Source organism: Carcharhinus amblyrhynchos, chromosome 23 (assembly GCF_965287045.1).
Source record: "Carcharhinus amblyrhynchos chromosome 23, sCarAmb.v2.hapA, whole genome shotgun sequence".
NCBI classification, from domain to species: Eukaryota; Metazoa; Chordata; class Chondrichthyes; order Carcharhiniformes; family Carcharhinidae; genus Carcharhinus; species Carcharhinus amblyrhynchos.
The window spans coordinates 39,215,535-39,241,252 of record NC_137346.1 but is presented as its reverse complement, the minus strand read 5'-3'; the positions used below and the strand labels follow the sequence as shown (position 1 = coordinate 39,241,252).

General features: G+C 46.1%; 1 protein-coding gene across 1 annotated transcript; it reads left to right on the top strand.

The window, feature by feature from the left end:
* The first annotated feature begins 2,927 nt into the window (after positions 1-2,927).
* upk3b (uroplakin 3b) lies at positions 2,928-23,024 on the top strand. The gene is made up of 6 exons (XM_080210541.1): positions 2,928-3,579; positions 12,214-12,375; positions 14,467-14,698; positions 17,019-17,107; positions 18,532-18,661; positions 22,419-23,024. The coding sequence occupies exons 1-6, from the start codon at positions 3,519-3,521 to the stop codon at positions 22,540-22,542; spliced, it is 798 nt and encodes a 265-aa protein (XP_080066667.1). The 5' UTR covers positions 2,928-3,518; the 3' UTR covers positions 22,543-23,024.
* Positions 23,025-25,718: the final 2,694 nt, after the last annotated feature.

The window sequence follows — 25,718 nt, the reverse complement described above, 5'->3', positions numbered from 1 at the left end:
CCATTGGCCGCGGGCAGGAGTTTACAGTTTCGCAATGAGCGAGGCTGCAAAATCCCACTCCCGACTCTATGTAAACAAGCAAAAGGTGGGGCCAGGGATCGTAACTCTGGCTACTCCAGGCATGCAGGGACAGGAGGAGAGGATCATTGTCGGAGATTTATTAGTTGTGTTGGCCCAGGTAGGGATGGAAAGGAATGAGGGTGGATCCGTAGGGGTCAAGAAATGGAAGAGAAAGGGGTAGGGTCAGTTGATACATTGTTAACTTCAACATGAAAAGTGACATAAAGTTTTCCAAGGGAGACACGGGAAGACATTTGGGAATTTTTGGCCCCTATTCGGCCTGCACCAGTTTCCAATAGCAAGTGAGAGATGTCCCTCAGGTTTGATTACCAGCATTCCCAATATGTGTAGTGATGTGGGAATGGTTAGTGATTCCCATTCCAGGACAGAGTTGTTAAAATTTAAATTCTATCAATGTAAATATGCAAATGCCCTTTTCAGTTCAATAAAGCCCAGTTTTGTAGTGAAAACAGGTGGGCTAGGCTGTCCAAGAGGGAGGTTAAACTTACCATCATTGGAGAAAGGGTGGTTATGTAAAGAGAAAAAGATTGACAAAAATGAATGTCGGCAAAAACAAGAGAATTCACAATGGGGGATAAAGAAATGGCCGAGGAATTAAATTCTTACTTGGCTTGAGTCTTCACAAAGGAAGACATGAATAATGTGCCAAAAGCGCTGCAAGAAACATGTTTTAGTGAGGAGCTGAAAGGAATCAGCATTAGTAGAGAAATTAATTTGGGGAAATTGATGGGATTGAAAGTGGATAAATTTCCAGGTCCTGATGATCTACATCCCAGAGGACTTAGAGAAATGGCTCTGGAAATAGTGGATCCATTGTTGATTCATTTCCAAAATTCAGCGGACTCTGGAAGTATTCCTACAGATTGGAGGGTGGCTAATGTAAGCCCACTATTCAAAAAGGGAAGTAGAGGGAAAAAAGGGAACTATGGACTAGTTAGCCCTAACATCATCGGTACTGGGGAAGTTACTAGAGTCCATTATCAAGGATTAAATAACTCAGCAACTGGAAGGCAGTGGTCCAATCAGAGATAGTCAGCATGGATTTACAAAAGGAATATCATGGTTGATGAACTTATTGGAATTTTTTGAGGATGTAACCAGTAGAGTTGACCAAGGAGAACCAGTGAATGTGGCTTATTTAGACTTTCAGAAAGTTTTTAACAAGGTCTCACATAACAGACTATTATATAAAGTTAAAGCACATGGGATTGCAGGTAGTGTCTTGAGATGGATCGAAAGCTGGTTAGCAGATAGGAAGCAAAGAGTTGGCATAAAAGGGTCTTTTTCTGATTGGCAGTCGGTGACTATTGGGGTTCCACAGGCATCTGTGCTCAGACCCCAACTGTTCACATTATGTATTAATGATTTGGAAGAGGGAACTGAGTGTATTATCTCCAAATTTGCAGATAATACAAAATTGGGTGGAAGGGTGAGCTGTGAGGAGGATGCAAGATGTTTCAGTGTGATTTCGACAGGCTCAGTGTGTGGGTATTTGCATGGCAAATGCATTATAATGTGGATAAATGTGAGGTTATCCACTTTAGTAGAAATAATAGGAAGACGGATTATTACTTGAATCGGTGTAAATTGAGAGAACTGGGTTTTGATTTGATTTGTTTTATTGTCACATGTACTAGTATATGGTGAAAAGTATTGTTTCTTGCATGCCATACGGACAATACATACCATTCATAGAGAAGGAAAGAAGAGAGTGCAGAATGTAGTCATAGCAAGGGTGTAGAGAAAGATCAACTTAATGTGAGGTAGCAGGGATGGCAGCAGGGAAGAAACTGTTCTTGAGTTGGTTGGTACGTGACCTCAGAATCTTGAATCTTTTTCCCAATGGAAAAAAATGGAAGAGAGAATGTCCATTGTGCCTGGGGCCCTTGATTATGCCGGCTGCTTTTCCGAGGCAGTGGAAAGCGTAGACAGTGTCAGCAGACGGGAGGCTGGTTTGCAGAATGGACTGGGCCTTGTTCATGACCTTTTGCAGTTTCTTGTGGTCTTGGGCAGAGCAGGAGCCATACCAAGCTGTGATACAACCAGAAAGGATGCTTTCTATGGTGCATCTGTTAAAGCTGGTGAGAGTCATGGCAGACATGCTAAATTTCCTTCGTTTCCTGAGAAATTAGAGGCGTTAGTGGGCTTTCTTAACTATAGTGTCAGCATGGAGGTACCAGGGCAGGTTGTCAGTGATCTGGACACCTAAAAACCTGAAGCTCTCGACCATTTCCACTTTTTCTCCATTGATATAAACAGGGCCATGTCCTCCACTACACTTCCTGAAGTACTCAATGAGACCTTGGAGTCCTCATGCATCAGTCGCTAAAAGTAAGTGTGCAGGTACAGCCAGGCAGTAAAGAAGTCAAGTGGTATGTTGGCCTTCATAGCAAGAGGATTTTAGTATAGGGAGGGATGTTTTGTATAGGGTGTTGGTGAGGCCACACCTGTGTACAGTTTTGGTGTTGTTATCTGAGGAAGGATGTCCTTGTTATAGAGGAAGGAAAGCGAAGGTTTACCAGCCTATTCCTCGAATGGCAGCTCTGTCATATAAAGAGAGACTAAATTGTTTAGGTTTATATTCACTGAGTTTAGAAGAGTGAGAGGGAATCTCATAGAAATTGTAAAATTCTAACAGGATTAGACAAGGTAGATTCAGAAGGAATGTTCCCATTAGTGGGGGAATCCAGAACTAAGGGTCATAGTTTGAGGATAAGGGGTAAATCTTTTCGAAGTGAGGAGAAATTTCTCCACCCAGAGGGGGTGGTGAGTGTGTGGAATTGACTATCATAAAATGTGGTTGAGGCCAAAACATTTGTCTGATTTCAAGAAGAAATTAGATGTAGCTCTTGGGGCTAAAAGGATGAAGGCATATGGGGAGAAAGGCGGAGGTGGTCAGGATATTAAATTCGATGATCGGCCATGATCAAAATGAATGATGGAGCAGGCTCGAAGGGCTGAATGGCCTACTCCTGCTTCTCGTTTCTATGTTCCTATTAATAGTAAGACTGACTGATGTGATAGGAATCTTTCTCTCACCACTGGGGGGAGGTTTAAAACCACCTGCACTAGCTTCAAATTAAATAATGATGGCAGTAACATTGAGAGGAAAAGCTGTTTGACTTGAATTCTTAAGATTGCTCCCCCCAAATTAAACGAGGGATAGGGTTGGTGGTGGAATTAATTTTTTTAAAAAGATGTATGCAGCCCCTGTAAATGGAGTGCCTCTAGGTTTGGTTTCGAGTGGGTTAGTGTGTTGTGTTTAATTGGTGTTAAACCACACCTTTTGGGAAGAATCGGCTCTCAAAGCAGGTCCGACTAGTTTGGCCACAATCGCTGGGGAGGAATTCTCACATCAAAAGGGACTGAGTGAGCCACACCGGGACAGAAGGGATTAAGCGTGAGCAGAGTTTGGAAGCAGCAATCAAGAGGGGGAGATGGACTCGCTTATCCAACAACTTGTGTTGCTGTGTGCTGTATACGGTGCTGCCCATGGAGGTAAAGTGAACACAATTCTGCTGCAACAACACTCTGGGACCTTTCTAATCTCTTACCAGGACTCTGGCCATCGGTGGGCTAAAAAAACTGAAAAATCTTGTGTTTGAGACTCTGCACATTGTGTGTCAATGTTAATCGCTGGGTCATGAGCTATTTAATTTTATTTATATATGTATATAAATCTCACTATTGGGTCTTGATCTTTTCAAATTATTTTTCAAGTTGGCACAGTAATTTTCACGGTAACTTCATTGTAGTGTTAATGTAAGTCTACTTGTGACACTGATAAATAAGCTTTAAAACGGTGGTTAGCACTGCTGCCTCACCGCGCCAGGGACCCAGGTTCGATTCCAGCCTTGGTGTGTGCGGTTTGCACGTTCTCCCCGTGTCTGCGTCAGTTTCCTCTGGGTGCTCCGGTTTCTTCCCACAGTCTAAAGATGTGCGGGGTATGTGGATTGGCCATGCTAAATTGTCTCTTTGTGTCCCAAGATGTGTAAGTTAGGGGATTAGCCGTGGAAAATGTGTGGGGTTCCGGGGATTGTGGTGGTGGTGGTGGTGGCGGTGGTGGTGGTGGGGTGGGGGGGGGTGGGGGTGGTGGGGTGGGGGGGGGGGGTGGTGCTTGGGGAAGATGCTCTGTCATAGAGTTGGTGCAGACTCGATGGGCTGAATGGTCTCTTTCGGCACTGTGGGGATTCTAAGATTTTATTCTATGATTCTTTTATTTCAAATGTTCTTACGTTCAAAGCACAGTTTTCTACGATTTCTGGAGGTTACAGTCCCCATCAGGGAAGGGGTGGCGGATAATGATGTGTCTCTAAACTTTCAATCTGAGACACTTCTTTAAATCTCCCACCTCCTTTATCACTTTTGCTCCTAATTTGTTGTTAATGTGTATTTGTGTGTTCCAATGGATTGAAACTGATGCAGCCCACAGTCAGCTGGGAACCTGCTGAATACCTGAGCACACTTTGCAACTGATTTGCACCTCGTACCTTCTGAACCATCTCATGCTGCCCCCGGTTTGCAGTGTGAATAAATGCAGCCCTGTGTTTGGAAAGGTTCCAACCGATCAAATGGATCTCTTTCAGGACACAGGACTAGCTGGGGTTCTGTGTGCAGTTTTGAACACCTCACTATAGAAATGTGATTGCATTGGAGATGGTGCAGAGGCGATGGTAGTCGTGATGTGGAGATGCCGGCGTTGGACTGGGGTAAACACAGTAAGAAGCCTCACAGCACCAGGTTAAAGTCCAACAGGTTTATTTGATAGTAAGCTTTCGGAAACGCTGTGCTCACCTGATGAAGGAACGGCATTTCAAAAGCTTGTGGGTTTACTATCAAATAAACTTGTTGGACTTTAACCTGGTGTTGTGAGACTTCTTGCAGAGGAGATTCACTAGGGATGGAACATTTCAGCTATGAAGAGAGGCTGGTTAAGCTGAGGTTGCTTTCTTTAGAGCACAGAAGGTTGAGGGAAGAACCTAATTGACGTGTATAAGATTGTGAGGGGTACGGACAATGTGAATAGGAAGCAGCTGTTCCCCTGGATTGAAGAGTCAGTAACGAGGGGGCATAAATTTAAGGTGAGGGGCAGAAGGTTTAGAGGAAAGGTTTATTCACCCAGAGGGCGGTGGAAGTCTGGAATGCGCTGCTTGGGAGGGTAATGGAGATGGAAAGCCTCACAACCTTGAAAAAGTATGTGGATGAGCACTCGAAATGTCCTAACGTCCAAGGCTATGGGCGAAGTGCTGGAAAGTGTGAAAAGTGTAGATTTAGTGCATTTCTGTTGGTGCAGATGCGATGGGGTGAAGGGCCTCTTCTGTACTGTATGACTGAAGTCAGGAGTGTGATTATGGATGCTATGGGGAGAGCTTTCCCATCCCGCCCACCATGGGAATCGTAACGGGTTGGGGGCGGGTGGGGCAGGACCAGGCAAAGGGCTGTCGACCTCAGGTGGGATTTCCGGTTTTTGGGGTGAGTGTGGCTGGAAAGTCCAGCCCTATGACCGGGGAGCAGTGGCAGAGTGGTCATCTTACACAGCTAATAATCCCAAAGGTCCAAATTAATGATTAGGAAGCAGGAATTTCCTTCCCGTTGAGGGAAATTAAACTCAATTAATTATATAAACTGAATCATTGTTTAACGGAAGAGCAATCTCTGTTCTTTCGGGAAGGAAATCTGCCGTGCTTATCGGGTCTGGCCTACATGTAACTCCAAACCCACAGCAATGTGGTTGACTCTTAACTGCCCTCTGGCAAGTCACTCAGTTGTAGTCCAGATGGCTCACTACCAACTTCTCATGGCAATTTGGGATGGGGCATGGTTAGCTGTCCTAGCCAGCAACCCTGTGAATAAATAAGGATGAAGAGTCAGTCGCATTGCTGTGAGTCTGGGCGGGGGGGGGGGTGTCACAGGTAGGCCAGACCAGATAAGGGTGGCAGATTTCCTTCCCTAAAACGTTTATATCTTTTTGGTTAAACAACGGTTCAGGTTATTTAATTATCTGTGAATGAATAAAGACAAGTTGTTGAGAAATGATTACTCGAAAAGTTGGAAACAAAGTCCAGAAGAGGAACTGAGTCAGTGAGAAACAAGGTGAACGAAAGCTGTAAATATTAGTCAGTGCTGGAAAATCATCAACTTAAAAATGGTAAATAACATTGAGTCCCAAATAGGAAAGGGTAAACCAAAAGGGAAGAAGATACTGAAACTAATTATTGCAGAGTTATAAGAGATGGGGTTGGTTGCGGGGGCGGTTGGTGGGGGGAATGCTTAATCAAAACATGGGAACAATTTTGTAAATAAATGTGATGTGAAATAGTTAACCAAGGGCTTCCCTGACAATAAAAATCTGCCCTCATCTGGGGAGACCTGGTATTACCTTGATTCATAACTTCCCATTGGGGATTTCCCCCGATTCATATCATAGTATCCCAGTCCCTGGCACTGTGAGGCAGCAGTGCTAACCACTCTGCCACCCCATACCTCCTACAGTGCAGAGGGAGGCCATTCAGCCCATTGGGTCTGCACCGATTCTCCGACAGGCCCTATCCCTTTAACCTTTAGCAGTTTTTACCCTGCTAATCCCCCTAATCGTCGCATCTTGGGGAGCTAAGGGGCAATTTATCATGGCCAACCCACCTAACCTGCACACCTTTGGAGTGCGGGAGAAAACCGGAGCACCCGGAGGAAACCCACGCAGACACAGGGAGAATGAGCAGACTCCACACAGGCAGTGACCCGAGGCTGGAATTGAACCTGGGTCCCTGGTGCTGTGAGGCAGCAGTGCCAACCACTATGCCAATATCATTTTAATTAGCTGTGTTTGACTCTGGAATCTCTCTCTGAAATCTCAGTGAGTGCTTTATTGGATTGTGCTGGCGTATATCTCACGCTGTCTTGCTTCCAGGGAAGAGAATGAAACAGTAACGCCACAGCCAGATTGCGATTGGTGTTCTGATAGTTACACATCGACACATTGCCTTTCCTCTGGGTCAGTGGAAGATGAAAGGATTTATAGAGCTATACTAACATATGTGACCGCATCTTTGCCTGATGGAGAGTCAGTGCTAAGAGAAAAGACAGCCTTCCAACTGTTAGATCCACAAGCCTGCGAGTTAACACCTTGGGTGCATCAATTAGGCTGGTGCAGGGCAAAGAGGTACCCAAGAATACTGGAATGGTACCATGAAGCTAGATGCTGGCACTTGAAACCCATTGAGACTGACTTGTTATAACAGTGGGAACGAAGAGTGCCACCTGTTGGCACACCTTGCCTCAGTACCATTCACCAATCTGAGTACCATCTCGGTATTGGGACCATGTGTTTAAAGTTTATGTATTTATTAGTATCACAAGTCAGCTTACATTAACACTGCAATGAAGTCACTGTGAAAATCCCCTTGTTGCCACACTCTGGCGTCTGTTTGGGTACACTGAGAGAGAATTTAGCATGGTCAATGCATGTCTTTTGGACTGTGGGAGGAAACCGGAGCACCTGGAGGAAACCCACGCAGACACGGGGAGAATGTGCAAACTCCACACGGACAGTGACCCAAGCCAGGAATCGAATCCGGGTCCTTGCGAGGCAGTAGTGTTAACCACTGTGTAAACGTTGGCTTGTTATTTTTGTGTTACTTTCATCTGGAATTTCTACTTGTTTAGTTTTCTATGAAGTGTGACTGGTCAAGCCACCTGGGGTTGTAACTCTACATTCACAAAAATCTAAGGCTGGCATTTTCCTACACTGTCACAACTGTGGTGTGGCACAAAACTGATTTACAAATAGAATACCAGCGCTTCTGCTACACTTCCGGTGAAGGTGACCACAAAATGGGAGCTGTTCCAAGGACATTCTCAAACTATTCTCCCTTTCTCTCCTGAGACACTGTGGTTTAGCGACAAGTGTTACCGCCCTCTGAAACATCACCCACATGCCATGTATCTAGGGTTGGATTCTCTGGCCATTCCCATGGCGGGCAGGATGAGAGAACTCCCCCCTTGTTCTTTATGCATGAGCTTAGATTGAGTACTATTCAACTCTCCTAGCACCCTAAGTAAGCATTGTGTCTGTTATGGTTTGCTAGCTCAGCACACAATAAGGACTGAACCTTATCACTACAGATTGGCAAGATCTATCTAGCAAAGTTGTTTTTCCAATTGGCCAAGAACTCCATTGAGATGCGAGTTTATTTTCCAAGTTTAGTGGTGATTTACCTCAAAGCTGTGGAAAAGGATGGATGATAAGAAATTCAGGAGAATACAATTGTTCTCTGCTCAGGAAGGCATGTGGCACAGCGATTAGCACTGCTGCCTCTCAGTGCCAGGGACCCTGGTTCAATTCCGGCCTCGGGTGACTGTCTGTGTGGAGTTTGCACATTCTCCTCGTGTCTGCGTGGGTTTCGTCCAGGTGCTCCGGTTTCCTCCCACATTCAAAAGATGCGCAGGTTAGGTCAATTGGCCATGCTAAATTGACCTTAGTGTCGGGGGATTAGCAGGGTAAATGTGTGGGGTTACGGGGATAGGGGCTGGGTGGGATTGTGGCCAGTACAGACTCAATGGGCCGAATGACCGCCTTATGTACTGTGGGGATTCTATGATTCTATGGAAGTTTGTACCCATTAGTGTTTGCTATAAAGATATTGTAACACGGATAGGTATCGAGGTTGGGGAACCCAGTACTAATTCAGTGGCCTTTCCCATAGCCTCAAATGAACACTATTACTGCAAAGCAGCAGTTGAGCTCGCGAAGTCAGGCGTACTCCATTGTCCTCCTTTACACGCTCCCTGCAACCCTCATGTACTCCTAGGTTGGAGAAAATGGGACCCTTCCTTCATTACAGACAGTCCTTTTTTATTCAAGTCCTTCTGAGTTGTGTAAGATATTGGAACAAAATTAACCATGATCACGACAGGTTAAATCATAGCCGCTGGGCAGGGGAGTATGGGCACAAACTGGTTAAAGGGTAAATTCAGGGAGCTACTACCATATGTGAGGTCATCGGGGCAGGGATGCCAAGTACATGGGATAATTAGTGCCATAATCACCATTCAGGCATGTGTTCTCTCGAACAGTGATACTTGGGTGCAGGATGGGCAGGAGAGGTAAAAACACTTGGAGTTTTTCAAGAGAAAGTTAGATGCCACAATAGCGGATTGTAGTATCCCATGGAAGAATGTGCTTGTTGTGCTAAACGGTCTTCCTCGTTGGGTTAACCACCAATGATCATATCTCTTTTTAAATTTGGCCTTGATTGAGTTTGATAAGAAAAGCGTAAAATAATCAGAATTGGAGAATGTGGACAGATACTTGTTAGCAACTTGGGGATGGCTAATCATAGAATCATAGAACTATAAAATCCTACAGTGCCGAAGGAGGCCATTCGGCCCATTGAGTCTGCACTGACCACAATCGCACCTAGGCCCTATCCCTGTAACCCCATGCATTTACCCTAGCTGGTCCCCATGACACTAAGGGGCAATTTAGCATGGCCAATCCATCTAATCTGCACATCTTTGGGCTGAATAGACAGGATGCCCGTTGAAGTGGTGGAGGCTACCTCGCTAAATATTTTTAAGATGCGGGTTGATGGGTTTTTGATAAGAGAGGGGATTAAGGGTTACGGGGAGAGGGCGGGAAAGTGGAACTGAGCCACGACAGATCAGCCATGATCTTATTGAATGGCGGGGCAGGCTCGAAGGGCTAGATGGCCTACTCCTGCTCCTATTTCTTATGTTCTTATCTGGAGATGCTGGTGTTGGACTGGGGTAAAACAGAAAGAAATCTCACAACACCAGCTTAAATTTTCTGAATGGACAGGGTCAGATGGAAAAATGGTGAGGGGTTTGGTGAATCACATTATAGCATTAATCGCCACAGCTAGTGGTACATTATTATTAGCAGCCGATATTTAGGAATGTGAGTGAAATTCCTACATGTTTAACTTTATTGAAGAGTGATTGGCTCAGGGCTATATGTTTAAATCCTTTCAGTGCTAGTTGTGGGTATACCTGCTGACCACTCCCTTCCCAAGGGAAACCTGCTATAAGTAATAAGGGCTGACCTTGCCAGTGATGTTCACATCTCGTTGAAGAATAAAGGAAAAGAAGTTGAGATGGAAATTCTAGGTTTATGTTTATGTGAAATCAAGGGCTCCACACGCACAATCTCCTGGAGCTGGATTATAGAACTATTTAAATACCGTCTACTTGTTTTCTCTTCTCCCCAGAAGTCACTAATTTGCTACTGTGGAAGGGGTGGTGGCACAGTGGTCAGCGCTGCTGCCTCACAGTGCCAGGGACTGGGGTTAGATTCCCAGCTTGGTCTGTGTGGAGTCTGCACATTCTCCCCATGTCTGCGTGGGCTTCCACTGGGCGCTCTGGTTTCCTCCCACAATCCGAAAGACGCACTGGTTAAATCCATTGGCCAAGCTAAATTCTCCCTCAGTCTCCTTGAACGGGCACCAGAGTGTGGCAACTAGGGGATTTTCACAGTAACTTCATTGCAATGTTAATGTAAGCCTACTTGTGATTAATAATAATAAATAAATAATGCGTTGCATATTCCCGATTTTTTTTTAAATCCAGAATTCTACAAGGGTCAACTCCAAGAGTGAATGTCTTCATTGCAGAACTTTGAATTGTATCTACCTCAGGAAAATTAGATAAATAACTAAATGTGTGAAGACCTATTGAGAATTTAGCTACTGGCATTTGGATTGCAACCAGAATTTTCTTGCTGGCATTGAAATTTCAAGTGGCATTGAACTGACACATAGGGCATTTGGCTTTTAACTGGGATTGGTCTGGTGATGTTGCTGTGGAGATAGGTTAGTTTCAATGATTACATTGAACCAGTATCAATCATTAAGAGAATAAAGCAGAAAAACAGGAGCAGGAATAGACTCTCGGACCATCGAGCTTGCTCCACCGTTCAATATGACCATGGCTAGTCTGAGGTTTTAATCCAATTTCCCAACCCCCTTGGCTCCCTGAGAGTCCAAAAATCTGTCTATCCCATTTACCAATGGGACATTCACAACCCTCTGGTGTAGAGAATTCCAAATGATTGCAACCCTTTGAGTGAAGTAATTTCTTCTCATTTCAATCCTAAAAGATCAACCTCTTATCCTGAGGCTAGTGTCCCCGTGTTCCAGTTTCCCTAACCAGTGGAAACAATCTTTTAGCATCCATCCTGTTGAGCCCTTTCAGAGTTCTGTAGGTTTTAATGAGATCTCTTTGCATTCTTCTGAACTCCAGAGATTATAAACCCCATTTACTCAGCCTTTCACCGTAGGCCAACCCTCCACCACTCCGCGGACCAATTTAATGAAATTTCATTCTGCTGCCTTCAATCCAAGTTTACCTTTATTTAAATGTGGAGACCAAAACTGTGCATGGTATTCCAGATGTGGTCTTACCAAACTGTGTTTTCCTCTGGGTGCTCTGGTTTCCTCTCACACTCCAAAGTTGTGCAGTTAGGTTGGTTGGCCATGCTAAATTGGCCCTCAGTGTCAGGGAGATTAGCAGGGTAAATGCATAGGGTTACAGGGATAGGGCCTGGGTGGAATTGTTGTCGGTGCAGGCTCGATGGGCCGAATGGCCTCATTCTGCACTGCAGGGGTTCTACACAAAATTTGTAGCAAGTCTTCTTTACCCTTGTACTCCAAACCCCCTTGCAATAATGGCCAACATGCCATTCCCTTCCGAATTGCTTATTGCGCCTTCATGCTAACTCTTTGCACTCCTTTGAGCTTTGACAAAGGGTCATCTGGACTTGAAACGTCAGCTCTTTTCTCTCCTTACGGACGCTGCCAGACCTGCTGAGATTTTCCAGCGCTTTCCCTTTTGGTTTCAGCATCTGCAGCAATTTGTTTTTATCCACGTCTTTCAGACTGTGGGAGGAAACTGGAGCACCCAAAGGAAACCCACGTGGAGAACGTGCAGATTCCATGTAGACGATGACCCAAGCTGGGAAACGAACCCGGGTCCCTGACCCCATGAGGGAGCAGTGCTGACCGCTGAGTTGCTCTTCTCTTGAATGGGGTGTTTCATAAGAACTGTAATTTGGTTTGGTTAGATTTACTGAACATCTGACAGAATAGACTGAATACGCAGTATTAATTTCTTTTTCAGTTCCAGAAACTGTCCTTTACACCCCCGAAATTGTGCCAACCCGGATTGCGGGCAGAATCACTCAAACAACAGTTGCACTAGAGCAGCCACGCTGTGTGTTTGACTTGACTGAACCGCTCTGTGTGAGCTGCGAAGTTTGGTTGGTTGTGGCTAATTCGACTGGTAAGTAAATCTGAAAGGATGCGACACAGTAACTGACTTTACCAACTGCTGCCTGCTTTAGGGGAACCACAAGTTTGGAATTTGCCTTACTTATGGCTGATGTAAATTAATTGTAAACTTAAATAAGCAACAAATGTCTCCACATCTCAAGGTATATCGGACAGGGGATGAATGGGATTCCTGCTCTAAAAAGGCTACTCTCAAGTGGTGATTGGTTAAACGTTGGCAGGCTGTACACAATTTGGAGGGGAGGAAGGAGGGAATATTGTATTCTGGGTGGAGCTGGGGTTACTGATGTTGGCAATACTAACATGTTACAGAAAAATAGACTTTAATCAATATTTCCCTTGTGTGACACTTTTAGTTCATCTCAAATTGCTCACTATGCTTGCAATTACAACTTACAAGATTTGTTACATATCAAACATACAACCCGACGTGACTGCAGCCTATTTCTGCCCCTCTGTATACTATGTCTGAAGGGCCAATAACGATAGCCTCTCTTCACAGTAAGAAGTCTCACAACATCAGGTTAAAGTCTAACAGGTTTATTTGGTAGAATACGCCACTAGCTTTCGGAACACTGTTCCTTCGCCAGGTGAGTGCAGTGCTCCAAAAGCTAGTGGCGTTTGCTACCAACTAAACCTGTTGGACTTTAACCTGGTGTTGTGAGACTTCTTATTGTGTTTACCCCAGTCCAACGGCGGCATCTCCACATCATGGTTTTCTTCACTGTGCCATTGCAGCAGCCGCTGCAAGCTTTAGTGCAGGCCTGCGGCACTGAGGGACAGGCAACAAACACTGACCTAACCATAGACGCGAAGATACTTCCTATCAAATCCTTTCATCGTCTTTCAGCTCACCCCTTAAGCATCCTCTTTTCTAAAGAAAAGAGCTCACGTCTCTCAGTTCCAGCATCAACCTTGTAAATGTTTAAACCTGTTTCCTGGTTTTACATTGTATTTCTGGTAGCCTTCTTGTAAATGTCTCCTGCATTGTTTCCAGTGTTTTGCCACTCTTTGTGGTACGGACACCAGGACTGATCCCACTACTGGGTCTAATACTTATTAATTCTATTCCTTGGAAATGAGCCCCACTTTTTTCCTTTGCACTTGACAATGGCCGTGATAAACTGCATCAATACTTTAAGAAGGCAGGTGGTGGTGGAATAATATTGTCACTGGACTAGTAATAAGAACATAAGACCTAGGAGCAGGAGTAGGCCGTCACTAGAAGTCCAGACTAATTGTATGGGATAGTGGGATGGAATCCCACTCTAGCAATGGGTAGAATTTGGTTAATTAATCTGGAATAAAAAGCTAGTCTCAATAGTGGTGACCATAACAATGATTGTTGTAAAAATCCATCCGGTTCACTAATGTCCTTTTTAAGGAAAGAAATCTGCCATCCATCCTTACATGAAACTCCGGAGCCACAGCATTGTAGTTGTCTCTTAACCATCTGCTGAAATAGTCTAGTGAGCCCCTCAGTACAATGTCAATCAGGGATGGCAGCAAATGCTGTCCTTGCCAGCGGCAGCCACATCACATGAAAGAATACAGAAAAACATTTCTGTGAATGTGTATCTCCAGATCACTTTTTAACACAATTTTGACCCTCAGATGAACTCCATATGATTTAAGTGAGTGGAAGCACAAGGCAGTGCAGTGGTTAGCACTGCCACCTCACAGCGCCAGGGACCTGGGTTTGATTCCCGGCTCGGGTCACTGTCTGTGTGGAGTTTGCACATTCTCCCTGTGTCTGCATGGGTTTCTCCAAGTGCTCTGGTTTACTCCCACAGTCCAAAGACATGTGGGTTAGGTGCATTGGCCGTGCTAAATTCTCCCTTAGTGAACCCAAACAGGCACCGGAGTGTGGTGACTAGGGGATTTTCACAGTAACTTCACTGCAGTGTTAATGTAAACCTACTTGTGACACTAATAAATAAACTTTATAACTTTAAATGGATGGTGAAGGTCCTCTGATTCCTGAATGTTTTGTACATTAGCACGTATTTGATCGTGTTATCTCGCTGTAATGTGAATCTTGTGTTTGCATTGGGTAACCCTGATTCTTTTTGTTCACACTTAGGAGTTGCAACCTTTAATAGCATTAAAAATGAATTTTTCAACACTTCCATATATACCTACAAAAATGCCTTCACTGGACCAAATGGTTTTTACGTCACTGTTAAAACAAGACGAGATTTTTACCGCTGCCCAACTGCCACGCCTGGTCAGATCTTAACTTTGCGAGTTGGTTCAGAGGTGCCGTGTCAAACTCCAAACTGCAATGCGCCATTAATCAGCGGTGGGACGTTCAGGTAAGACCAGCTGAAAGTGCCAGCAGTCAGCTTTTATCATACACAGCAGTGCGAACAGATATATTTTTGTGAGAAAAAGGCCTTTTCATTTATATAGCGCCTCTCGAAAACGTTCCAAAATGGTTTACAACCAGTGAGTTGTTTCTTTGAAATATTGCCCAGGGTATTCTGGTCTGAATGACGACTGGCAGGGGGGGGGGTTGAGAAGGCTGGCAAAATGATAGGGGAAGGCTTTGGATGCCACACTGCCCCCCTCCTGCCATTTTATTGGGAATGGTAGCAGAGGGTTCCAATTAAATCACTTAAGTGGCAAATCAGAGGCTACTTTCTGCCTCTAGAAACATTTGCCCATGTGGAGACTACCGGGTACGGCCTAGTGGCCTCCAGCTGAGTCCTCTCGGTGGGAAGACCTTCCTGTTATGGCCGCTCCATGGCGGGGCTACCCAGTACCGGCCTCCTTCTCCTTGCATCTTGCCTTGAGTGTCCTCTCATGCCGCAGAGTGAAAGAAAACAAGAAATGGAGAGGAAGCTACCCAGATAATCTTAGCCAGTGAACAATTCTCCATTAGAATCCTGCGGCCTGGATTGTGGCCAGAAGATGTTAACTGAAGCAGTGCACTTTGGGATAGCCTCAACTCCATTGCCTTCCATTTCCCATGTCCTACAGCATGAGAAAGTAAGCAAAATAGCGGGATTTTTCAATATATACACTTGGACTGACAAATAACATTCACGTCATGTAAATACCAGGCAATGACCATCTTCAACAGAAAGGATCTAACCATCACCCCATGACATTCAATAGCATTATTGTTGCTGAATTCCCCATTAGCAACATTGACCAGAAATGAGACTGGACTAGCCATATAAATACTACAAGGGCAAAAAGAGTAGGTCAGAGACTGGAAATACCATGGCAAGTAACTCACCTCCTGCCCCCTCCCAAAGCCTGTCCAAGGAACAAATCAGGGGTTTGATGGAATACTCCCCGCTTGCCTGGATGGCTGCAGCTCCGACAACACTCAAAAGGCTCACTACCATCCAGGACAAAGCAGCTCACTTGATTGGCAGACTTTTCACAATCATTCTCTCCATCAACCAACAATGCACAGCCACATGTACCATTGCAGGAACTCACTAAAGTTCCTTAGGCAGCACCTTCCAAACCCAAAAGCCACCACCAGATTCTGGAAGGACAAAGATACCTGGAAACACCACCAGTTGGAAGCTCCCCTCCAAGTCACTCACCATTCTGACTTGCTGTTCCTTCACTGACATTGAATCAAAGTCCTGGAACTCCTTCCTTAACAGCACTGTGGGTGTACCTGCATCACAGGGCTTCAGCAGCGCAAGAAGACAACTCACCGCCACCTTCTCAAGGGTAATTAGGGCAATAAGGGCAATAAATACTGGCCTGGCCAGCAAAGCCCACATCCTATGAATTATTACAAAAACTGCAACCCAGAGATAGATCACAAGAGTCCTCTGCTGAATGTGATAGAATAACAGATCTAATTTTTGAGCTATTTGTGCAAGGCAGTGGATGCTCTGTTAAGCCAGTGATGGGGTTAAAGGATTTCATTTAGTTTCTGCATCAGTTTTTTTCTCTCGTGATAGAGTTGGCGAGGGTTGCCATTGGGGCCTCTGATAAATTGATAGTGAAGGTGGGATTTATGGAACCATAGCTTGGGGAAGTGCTTGGGGCCAGCAGCGAGACAGCAGGCTGTTCCAGACAGTACAGAATCTTCTCCCTTTTTCCCAAGTCATGCTGGATGTGGGAATGGCAATCGATGGGCAGCAGCAACAGGCTGAGATCTATTCACTATGGCATGGGAGGGAGTGCTGAAGCCTGAGACCCCTGTGCTCTGAGCTGCCTGTATAGTAACCCACTGAGGGCTCACATCCCCACCCTGCCCCCCACCCAACTGGACCCAATTATTGAAGCAAATTGGACAGCCTCACCTAGAAGCAGTGACCCCAGAAATAGCAGCCAGAGATCGCACCCTGCGGATTCCCTGTGAATTCTGCTCATTGTGAGGGTCACCTGGTCGGGTCAGCGAGAGAAACTCCAGACAGTCATGGATAGGGGTGGAGTTGGCAGGCATGGGTTAGGGAAGGGGAGGGGTGGAGTTGGCAGGCATGGGTCAGGGAAGGGGAGGGGTGGAGTTGGCAGGCATGGGTCAGGGAAGGGGAGGGATGGAGGTGGTAGGTGTGGATCTGGAAAGGGTAAGGATGGAGGTGGCAGATGTGAGTCGGGGAAAGGTAATGGTGGGGGTCAGATGCTGTTATCTTGAGCCTAACCTTTCATTTTTGCTTTTAGAATGAAGTACATTTTGGTTAATCTTGATTTATCTGGCTCCAATATTGTTGGGGAAACAAAATTCACGGATAATATCAAGCTACTGGATGGTAAGTATTGATACTGTCAGGAAGGCTGATAATCCTTACACCTTCGTAAGTGGAAAGTGATTGTGTGGGAAGGTAAAGAGAGTTCAAATATATCAGTCTCGCTGGTGGGACACAGAAGCAACTCAGCTTAATGCCATTTTTGGAATTTGGACCAGTTGAAAGTGGACTCCCATATCTGTCATTTTGGGACCTTTTGATTGATCACTTCTATATCGTTATTTTGTAAAATGTTTTGAGTTGGTGAAGTGGCAAAACCAAGGATTGGGGGATGTAGGGGTTCAGGGATTTGGTGGCAGGGTGGGTTGATGTAGGAGGTAAGATGATATTTGCTTCTACCAGTTTAAGTATGAGTAACTCAGCAAAATTTCACAGAAAGCACTGCTGCCTCTCAGCACCAGGAACCCAGGTTCAATTCCTCGCTTGGGTCATTGTCTGAGTGGAGTCTGCATGTTCTCCCCGTGTCTGCGTGGGTTTCCTCCGATTTCCTCCCACAGTCCAAAAATGTGCTGGTTAGGTGCATTGGCCATGCACCTAATTCTCCCTCAGTGTACCCGAACAGGCGCCGGATGTGTTGACTAGGGTTAATGTGTGTTAATGGCGGGGGTGTGGCGGGAGCAGTGGGGGAAAAAACGGGGGCAATGGGGGAGAAGTGGGGGTGGTGGGGGAGGAGCGGGGGTGGTGGGGGAGAAGTGGGGCCGGTGGGGGAGGAGCGGGGCCGGTGGGGGAGAAGTGGGGCCGGTGGGGGAGGAGCGGGGGTGGTGGGGGAGAAGTGGGGCCGGTGGGGGAGGAGCGGGGCTGGTGGGGGAGGAGCGGGGGTGGTGGGGGAGAAGTGAGGCCGGTGGGGGAGAAGTGGGGCCGGTGGGGGAGAAGTGGGGCTGGTGGGAGGAGATGCAGGGGCAATGGGGGACAAGCGTGGATGGTGGGGGGGAAGCGGGGGCAGTGGGGGAGAAGTGGAGGGGTAGGGAAGAGGCGGGGGTGGTGGGGGAGAAGCTGGGGTGGTGAGGGAGAAGTGGAGGGGTGGGGGAGAAGTGCGGCCGCTGGGGGAGAAGCTGGGGCGATGGGGGAGAAGCTGGGGTGGTGGGGGAGAAGTGGAGGGGTAGGGGAGAAGTGCGGCCGCTGGGGGAGAAGCTGGGGCGATGGGGGAGAAGCTGGGGTGGTGGGGGAGAAGTGGAGGGGTAGGGGAGAAGTGCGGCCGCTGGGGGAGAAGTGCAGCTGGTGGGGGAGAAGCTGGGGTGGTGGGGGGAGAAGTGGAGGCAGTGGTGGTGAAGCGGGAGTGGAGGGAGAAAGCGGGGGCGGTGGGGGAGAAGTGGAGGGGTGGGGGAAAAGCGGGGACAGTGGTGGTGAAGCTGGGGGGGTGGGGGGGTTAGTTTTTGGTGACCCATACAGTAGGTTTTCAACTTTTTCTCTGCTGCTTTTATCTCCAGCTACCAATCCCAATACCATTGACACTTCTGCTGGACGTCGCAGCGGGGGGATGGTTGTCATAACGACGATACTCATCATCCTGCTCTTCCTGCTGCTGGCAACGTTTGCGGTCATGTTGGCTTTGGTTTGGTAAGTTTAACACCGTGAGGGTTCAGCCCCAATCTGCCAAAGCGTATCAGCCAAGCACTGCTGTTTGCGTGGGTTTCCTCTGGGTACTCTTGTTTCCTCCCACAGTGAGAAGTCTCACAACACCAGGTTAAAGTCCAACAAGTTTATTTGATAGTAAAGCCACTAGCTTTCGAGGTTTGTCCCTTCATCAGGTGAGTGGAGAGTTCTGGTCGCAAACAGGGAATATAAAGTCACACACAGGTTACAGAATACTGATTAGAATGCAAGTCTTTACAACTAATCAATTCTTAAAGGTGCAGACAATGTGAATGGAGATAGCAAAGATCTGCATCTTTAAGAATTGAATTCGTCACCTGACGAAGGGGCAAACCCCGAAAGCTTATGGCTTCACTATCAAATAAACTTGTTGGACTTTAACCTGGTGTTGTGAGACTTCTCACTGTGTTTACCCCAGTCCAACACCAGCATCTCTACATCATTCATCCCATAGTCCAAAGATGTGTTGGTTAGTGGGGGAGGTTACGGGTATAGGGAGCGGGCTGGGCCTGGATGAGATGCCCTTTCAGAAAGTTGGTGCAGACTTGATGGGCCAAATGGCCTCCATCTGCACAGTAAGGATTTGATGATGGTCTGACAACCACTGTGTGTGACCCTGGAGATGAAACATTAGGATGCTAAAAAAGATTTTCATTTTCTTTAAATATTTCTCTTCACCAAATGTAAAAATATTAAACATGGCATTAAAGGCTGTTTGGCAGAGAGACCAGCAACATCCAATTGGCTAATGCGTCTTTCTCTGCTTTCCAAGGAAGGCAGAATATCACCTGGGTCGATGTGTTGCTCAGCTGGATTGGGGGGGGGTACCGTAAAGCTGAGCTAGTGGTTGAACAGAACAAGTTTTTTTTAATGAAAGCTCCTGATGGGTCAGTCCACAAGCACAGGACCAGCAATGGAACTGCAGCGCAGGGACCAGAAGAGCCCCAGAGATCCCACTGCTTTCACTGAGGGTAACGGTGCGTCTGCCATGAGATCCCCTCACTGCTGCTGGTCAAAGGGGAAGAAACGACCAGGGATCCTGCGCTTGCTTTTAAGAACATAAGAACATAAGAACATAAGAAATAGGAGCAGGAGTAGGCCATCTAGCCCTTCGAGCCTGCCCCGCCATTCAATAAGATCATGGCTGATCTGTTGTGGCTCAGTTCCACTTTCCCGCCCTCTCCCCATAACCCTTAATCCCCTCTCTTATCAAGAACCCATCAACCCGCTTCTTAAAAATATTTAGCGAGGCAGCCTCCACCACTTCAACGGGCAGAGAATTCCAGAGATTCACCACCCTTTGAGTGAAGAAGTTCCTCCTCAACTCCGTTCTAAACCGCCTCCCCTTTATCTTGAGGCTGTGCCCCCTAGTCCTACTGTCTTTTTTGAGCGGGAAGAGTCTCTCCACCTCTATCCTATCCATCCCATTCATCATCTTATACGTCTCAATGAGATCTCCCCTCATTCTTCTAAACTCTAACGAGTACAAGCCTAGTTTATTCAGCCTCTCCTCATAGCTCAATCCCCTCAACTCCGGTATCAGCCTAGTAAACCTCCTCTGCACTCCCTCCAGGGCCAAAATATCCTTGCGCAGGTGCGGCGCCCAAAACTGCACACAGTACTCCAGCTGCGGCCTCACCAATGCCCTATACAGCTGCAGCAAGACCTCCCTACTTTTATATTCAATCCCCCTCGCTATGAAGGCCAGCATCCCATTCGCCTTCCTGACCGCCTGCTGCACCTGCAAGCTGGGTTTTTGCGACTCATGCACAAGGACCCCGAGGTCCCTCTGCACCGTCGCCTGCTGCAGTTTTTCGCCACGTAAGTAATAGTCCTTCCTACCATTCTTCCTACCAAAGTGGACCACCTCACACTTGCCAACATTAAATTCCATTTGCCATTTCCTGGCCCATTCGCCCAGCCTATCTAGATCCTTCTGCAGACTCTCCACACCCTCCGCACAATTTGCCTTTCCCCCAATCTTGGTGTCATCAGCAAATTTCGACACCCTGCACTCGGTTCCCTCCTCCAGATCATCTATATAAATGGTAAATAGCTGAGGCCCCAGCACCGACCCCTGGGGCACCCCACTAGTCACCAACCGCCAATCCGAATAGCACCCATTGACCCCCACTCTCTGCCTCCTATTTGACAACCAATCCTCTATCCACGCTAACACCCTACCCCCAACTCCATGTCCCCTGACCTTCTGCAATAACCTCTTGTGAGGTACCTTGTCAAACGCCTTCTGAAAATCCAGAAAGACCACATCCACCGGCTCTCCTCTATCCACTGCCCTAGACACATCCTCATAGAACTCCAGTAAATTTGTCAGACACGACTTCCCTTTAATGAAACCGTGTTGCGTCCGCCCTATCAAGCAATTCCCTTCAAGATGCCTCGCAATTTCCTCCTTAATGATGGATTCTAACATTTTACCTACCACAGACGTTAAACTAACCGGCCTATAATTCCCCGCCTTTTGCCTGGCACCCTTCTTAAACAACGGCGTAACATTTCACCCTGTTTGTGACTGTCAGGAATGTGCATGGATAAACATGGGGATGAAGACCCTCATTACTCACGGTCGAAACTCCCATCCAAAGAATGGCTGTTTAGAAAATAGGCACAGGAGTGAGCCTGCACCACCATCTGATATGATCACAGCTGATCATGTACTTTCAGTATCCCACTCCTGCTTTCTCTTCATACCCCTTGATCCCTTCAGCCACAAGGGCCACGCCCAGCTCCCCCCTGAATATACCAAAAGAACTGGCCCCCAACAGCTTTCTGTGGTAGAGAATTCCACAGGTTCACAACTCTCTGAGTGAAGTAGCTCTTCCTCCATCTCAGCCCTGAATGGTTTACCCCTTATTCTTAGACTGTGACCCCTAGTTCTAGCTGAGATACATGAGCAGAACTTGAGATCTGCAACACTGATGTTGGTGTATGTAGATGTGTCGGCTTGCAATAAATAGTAAGCAGGGACGAACCGCAATGGAGCTTTATTGATAACACTGAGCCAATCTGGCATGTTGTGTGTTTGCCCACACCCGGGGGGGGGGGATCTCTGGTGTTCTCGACATGTAACCTGTGTCATCCCAGTGTCATGATGTGGAGATGCCGGCGTTGGACTGGGGTAAACACAATAAGAAGTCTCAACACAGGTTAAAGTCCAACAGGTTTATTTGGTAGTAAACGCCACTAGCTTTCGGAACACTGTTCCTTCATCAGGTGAGTGGGGAGTTCTGATCACAAACAGGGCATGTAAAGGCACACACACAGCTTACAGAATACTGATTAGAATGTGAGTCTTTACAGCTAATCAAATCTTAGAGGTGCAGACAATGTGAGTGGAGGTAGCATTAAGACTTGAATAGCAGATTAGCTGTAAAGACTCGCATTTTACTCAGGATTCTGTAAACTGAGTGTGCATTTATATGCCCTGTTTAGAATCAGAACTCTCCACTCACCTGACGAAGGAGCAGTGCTCTGAAAGCTAGTGGCGTTTACTACCAAATAAACCTGCTGGACTTTAACCTGGTGTTGTGAGACTTCTTACTGTGTTCATCCCAGTGTCCACAGTATCTTCAGGAGAAATTAGCAACCCAAAAAATAGTTTAAAATGCCAGACTGTGGTTTGATGTCCTGTTTTGCTTATTGATTCAACACAATGTTCCACGCAGTGTGTTAACTCTCACATATTCCTTTTTGAATACAGTTGCAAAAAGTATGAGCAGTCTGACTTCCCTACACCTTTAGCCACGGGCGGCTCACTCCGTAGATACCACACCCATAACTTGCATAACAAATCAGACATCATCATGCAAAAAGGCAAGATGTAAGGAGGTCGTTGTGGAACAACGGTGGACGATGTGGACAAGAATTCAGCAGCCTTCGTCAACTACTACCTAAATTCACATTTCCAGAGGAACATCCATGTAACTATTCGTGTTTGGAACCATGAAGTGTCCTCTTGCTGATGATCCAGACATTGAGTATGGAATCCTTAGAGTTAGCTTTCTGCCTGTTTGATAGAACTGGCGTTCTTTCTCAACCTCAGCGTAGCTTGTCCAGAAATCTTTGTTTTCAACCTTCAGCCTCACTTCCTTCTCTCTCTCTTCCCCCACTCCGACAGTAGCCGCTCCTTTGGCTTCAGGCACCAACTTAGCTCTAATTCCAAAGGGAATTAAAGATCATGATTACAGGATTGTTGCTTCCTCCCAGGGCTTTAGATTCCAAATGAAACAATGATTAACATACCTGAGAGATGGAAGAAGAACTTGACTGATTTCCTCCTTTTTATGCCCTTGTCCTCAGCATTGCACTGAGTAAGGGGGGTGTGGGGGGGTGGGGAGGGGGGTTCTGCTGATACCAAGGCTGCTACCCGATTCTTGCCCTTTCTGTATATACAAGATGCTGCCTTTCTTTAGCAGCAGGGCAAGGAGATGGATCTGAACTTTGCTCACTGATTTCAGAGTAAGACTCCCACATCCTCCAGTGATCCAGTTGGCTACTCTTTGCTACCCTATGGGCTAAGAACACCCTCTATCTCTCCGCTACTCTCTGCCCCTCTCTCTCTCAGTCTTACTTACTTTGTATTTGTTGCTTTATTTCTTCCACGTGAGATGTAGAAATGTTTTAAACAGTATGCTGCAAGGTCTAAGGTTAATCTCAGTTAAGTACACCTGGGAGAGATCTTCGCATGACTGGAGTGTTTAGAGTTGAGCTTGAGAAGCCAATGGGCTATGTTTAGAGATTTCTGCGGCATGTTCTGATCATGTACATCTCTGAGCTGGGCAAAGCTAGTTTGTAATATTGCTCTAAGTTCAGTTGAATTAGTTCCTGATAGCCAAGGATGTTCCTCTGTTTCCCAATACCCATGGAGCAAGCCATAACTTGGGTAGTTTGGAACCTATGTACCTTTGCATCTCAGGACAAAAAGATCTAAGACTGAATGGATATTGTGGAGTTTTGTTTGAGATTCAGTGAATTGGGCAGAGACTGATGGTAGATGGTACATGGTTTGAACGAAGCAAGAACCATTTTCCTTTTTGTCCTTCTATTTTATTCTTGAAATTTTCCAATTGTTCTTTGATAAATTCTCGCTCTATGGTCAAAAGTGTTATTGCATTTGAACTTATAATAATGTATGTTAATGGCATATGCACAGTAGCAATGTAGTGTTCTATATGAACTTTCATAATTTAGTATTGGAGGCTGTTGACTTCAAGTACACCATTTTGTAATTTTGTGTAAATTCTAATTGAATATCTATAGAGTTCTGTGTATAATATGCCCAGTTTTGTATTTATACTATGCTTAAGGATTCCTGTGACAGTTGATGAGAAGAGATCTTTAGTGTCCCCCCTCACACTGTCCGACAGGAAAGGAAACTTGATTTGGCACCCACACATTTCCACACGGTAAACCTGGGCAATGGTGCCACCCAAAGCAGGTCATCAGCCCAGGTTACTCTCCAACCCCACAGCAAAGGGGGAAGGTTGGAGGTAGAGTCACTCTTCTTGCATTGGCACTAGGAGAGGCCAAGGTGTAGACAAACCACCCGAAGTCCGTCCAGGGAATGCACACAGTTAATGGACAGGAGCCCAGAAAGGGGGGAAAATAGGTTTTAAATAGAGCACAAAAACATGGAAAAAGGGGGATCCTAAAATGAAAGAAAAGTATTGTAAAAGATCAAACCATTGCCCCGGGTCAAAAGGAGGTTGGAGGTGATTAGAATTCCAAAAGGGTGTAGGTTGTTTCAAGAATGGTAAAAAGTCTGACAACACCAGGTTTTACTGTGTTTACGCCAGTCCAACGCCGGCATACCCACATCATGTTTCAAGAATGCCAGGGGATAAGTCTGTAAACAGCAAAGGTCTCACCTACATGTCTCATGGCATTGTTACATCTGAGCAACAGTTAAAACTGAATCAGAGGGGGAAGGAGGTAAGGTGGGTGGGGAGAAAGTACACACACACACACACACACACACACATGCACTCACACACACACACACTCACATGTGCTCACACACACACGCACTCACACACACACTCACATGCGCTCACACTCAAACACACACAATCACACACACACACACACACACATACACTCACATGCGCTCACACTCAAACACATACACAATCACACACACACATACACTCACATGCGCTCACACTCAAACACATACACAATCACACACACACACACACACACACATATACACTCACATGCGCTCACACTCAAACACACACACATTCACACACACACAGGAAAAAGAAGGGATGAAATGTTTGATGAAGAGTTTGGGGAGAGGACTGCAGGAAATAGAATGAAAGTCATGATAACAGCAGGGAGAATGAGAGAAAGTCAGTCAGATGCCAGAGAAAAGCCTGAAAAACAGAGTAAGCTTCAGAAGTGGGATGGGGGTGTTTTGTCACGTGACATTGGTGAACGAGCAAGCTGCCATGTTGCTGAAGTTCCACAAAATCCTTTTACACCAGCTGCATCTTTAACTTTGCGAGCTCGTGGAACCCAAACTGGGAAGTTGCTGTTTGCAATTCGGTATTCCGTGCTTCCTGGAGAAACCAGCCCATCCAGAAAGAAACATGTTAGAGAGACCTACACAGCACCTCGCCAGTGGAGAATACTAGCCTAGGATGCCTAGTGGGCTGAGCTGCCAGTATAACCACACAGTTTTAACAAAAATCGGATTTCTCCATAATAATGGATCTACTACTTTTGTGTATTATTTCTTGACCAATCTGAATGTGTGGGGGTTATAGCATGTGACAAATGTAAGCTTATTCGGAATAGAAAATAATTAAATATGAGAAACCGTTCAGGTTCATTTGTGAATTTATACAGGTGAATGAGAATAAATCCCCCATTAATGCAGCTGTTTTTATGGGTGGAATCTTGGGGGAGTCTTGCCTGCCTGTCTTCTGGAACCTCGAGACATTCAGGCAGTGCCGAGACCTTCTCCTTGAAGCAAGACCCTGGGGAAGCCTTGCCT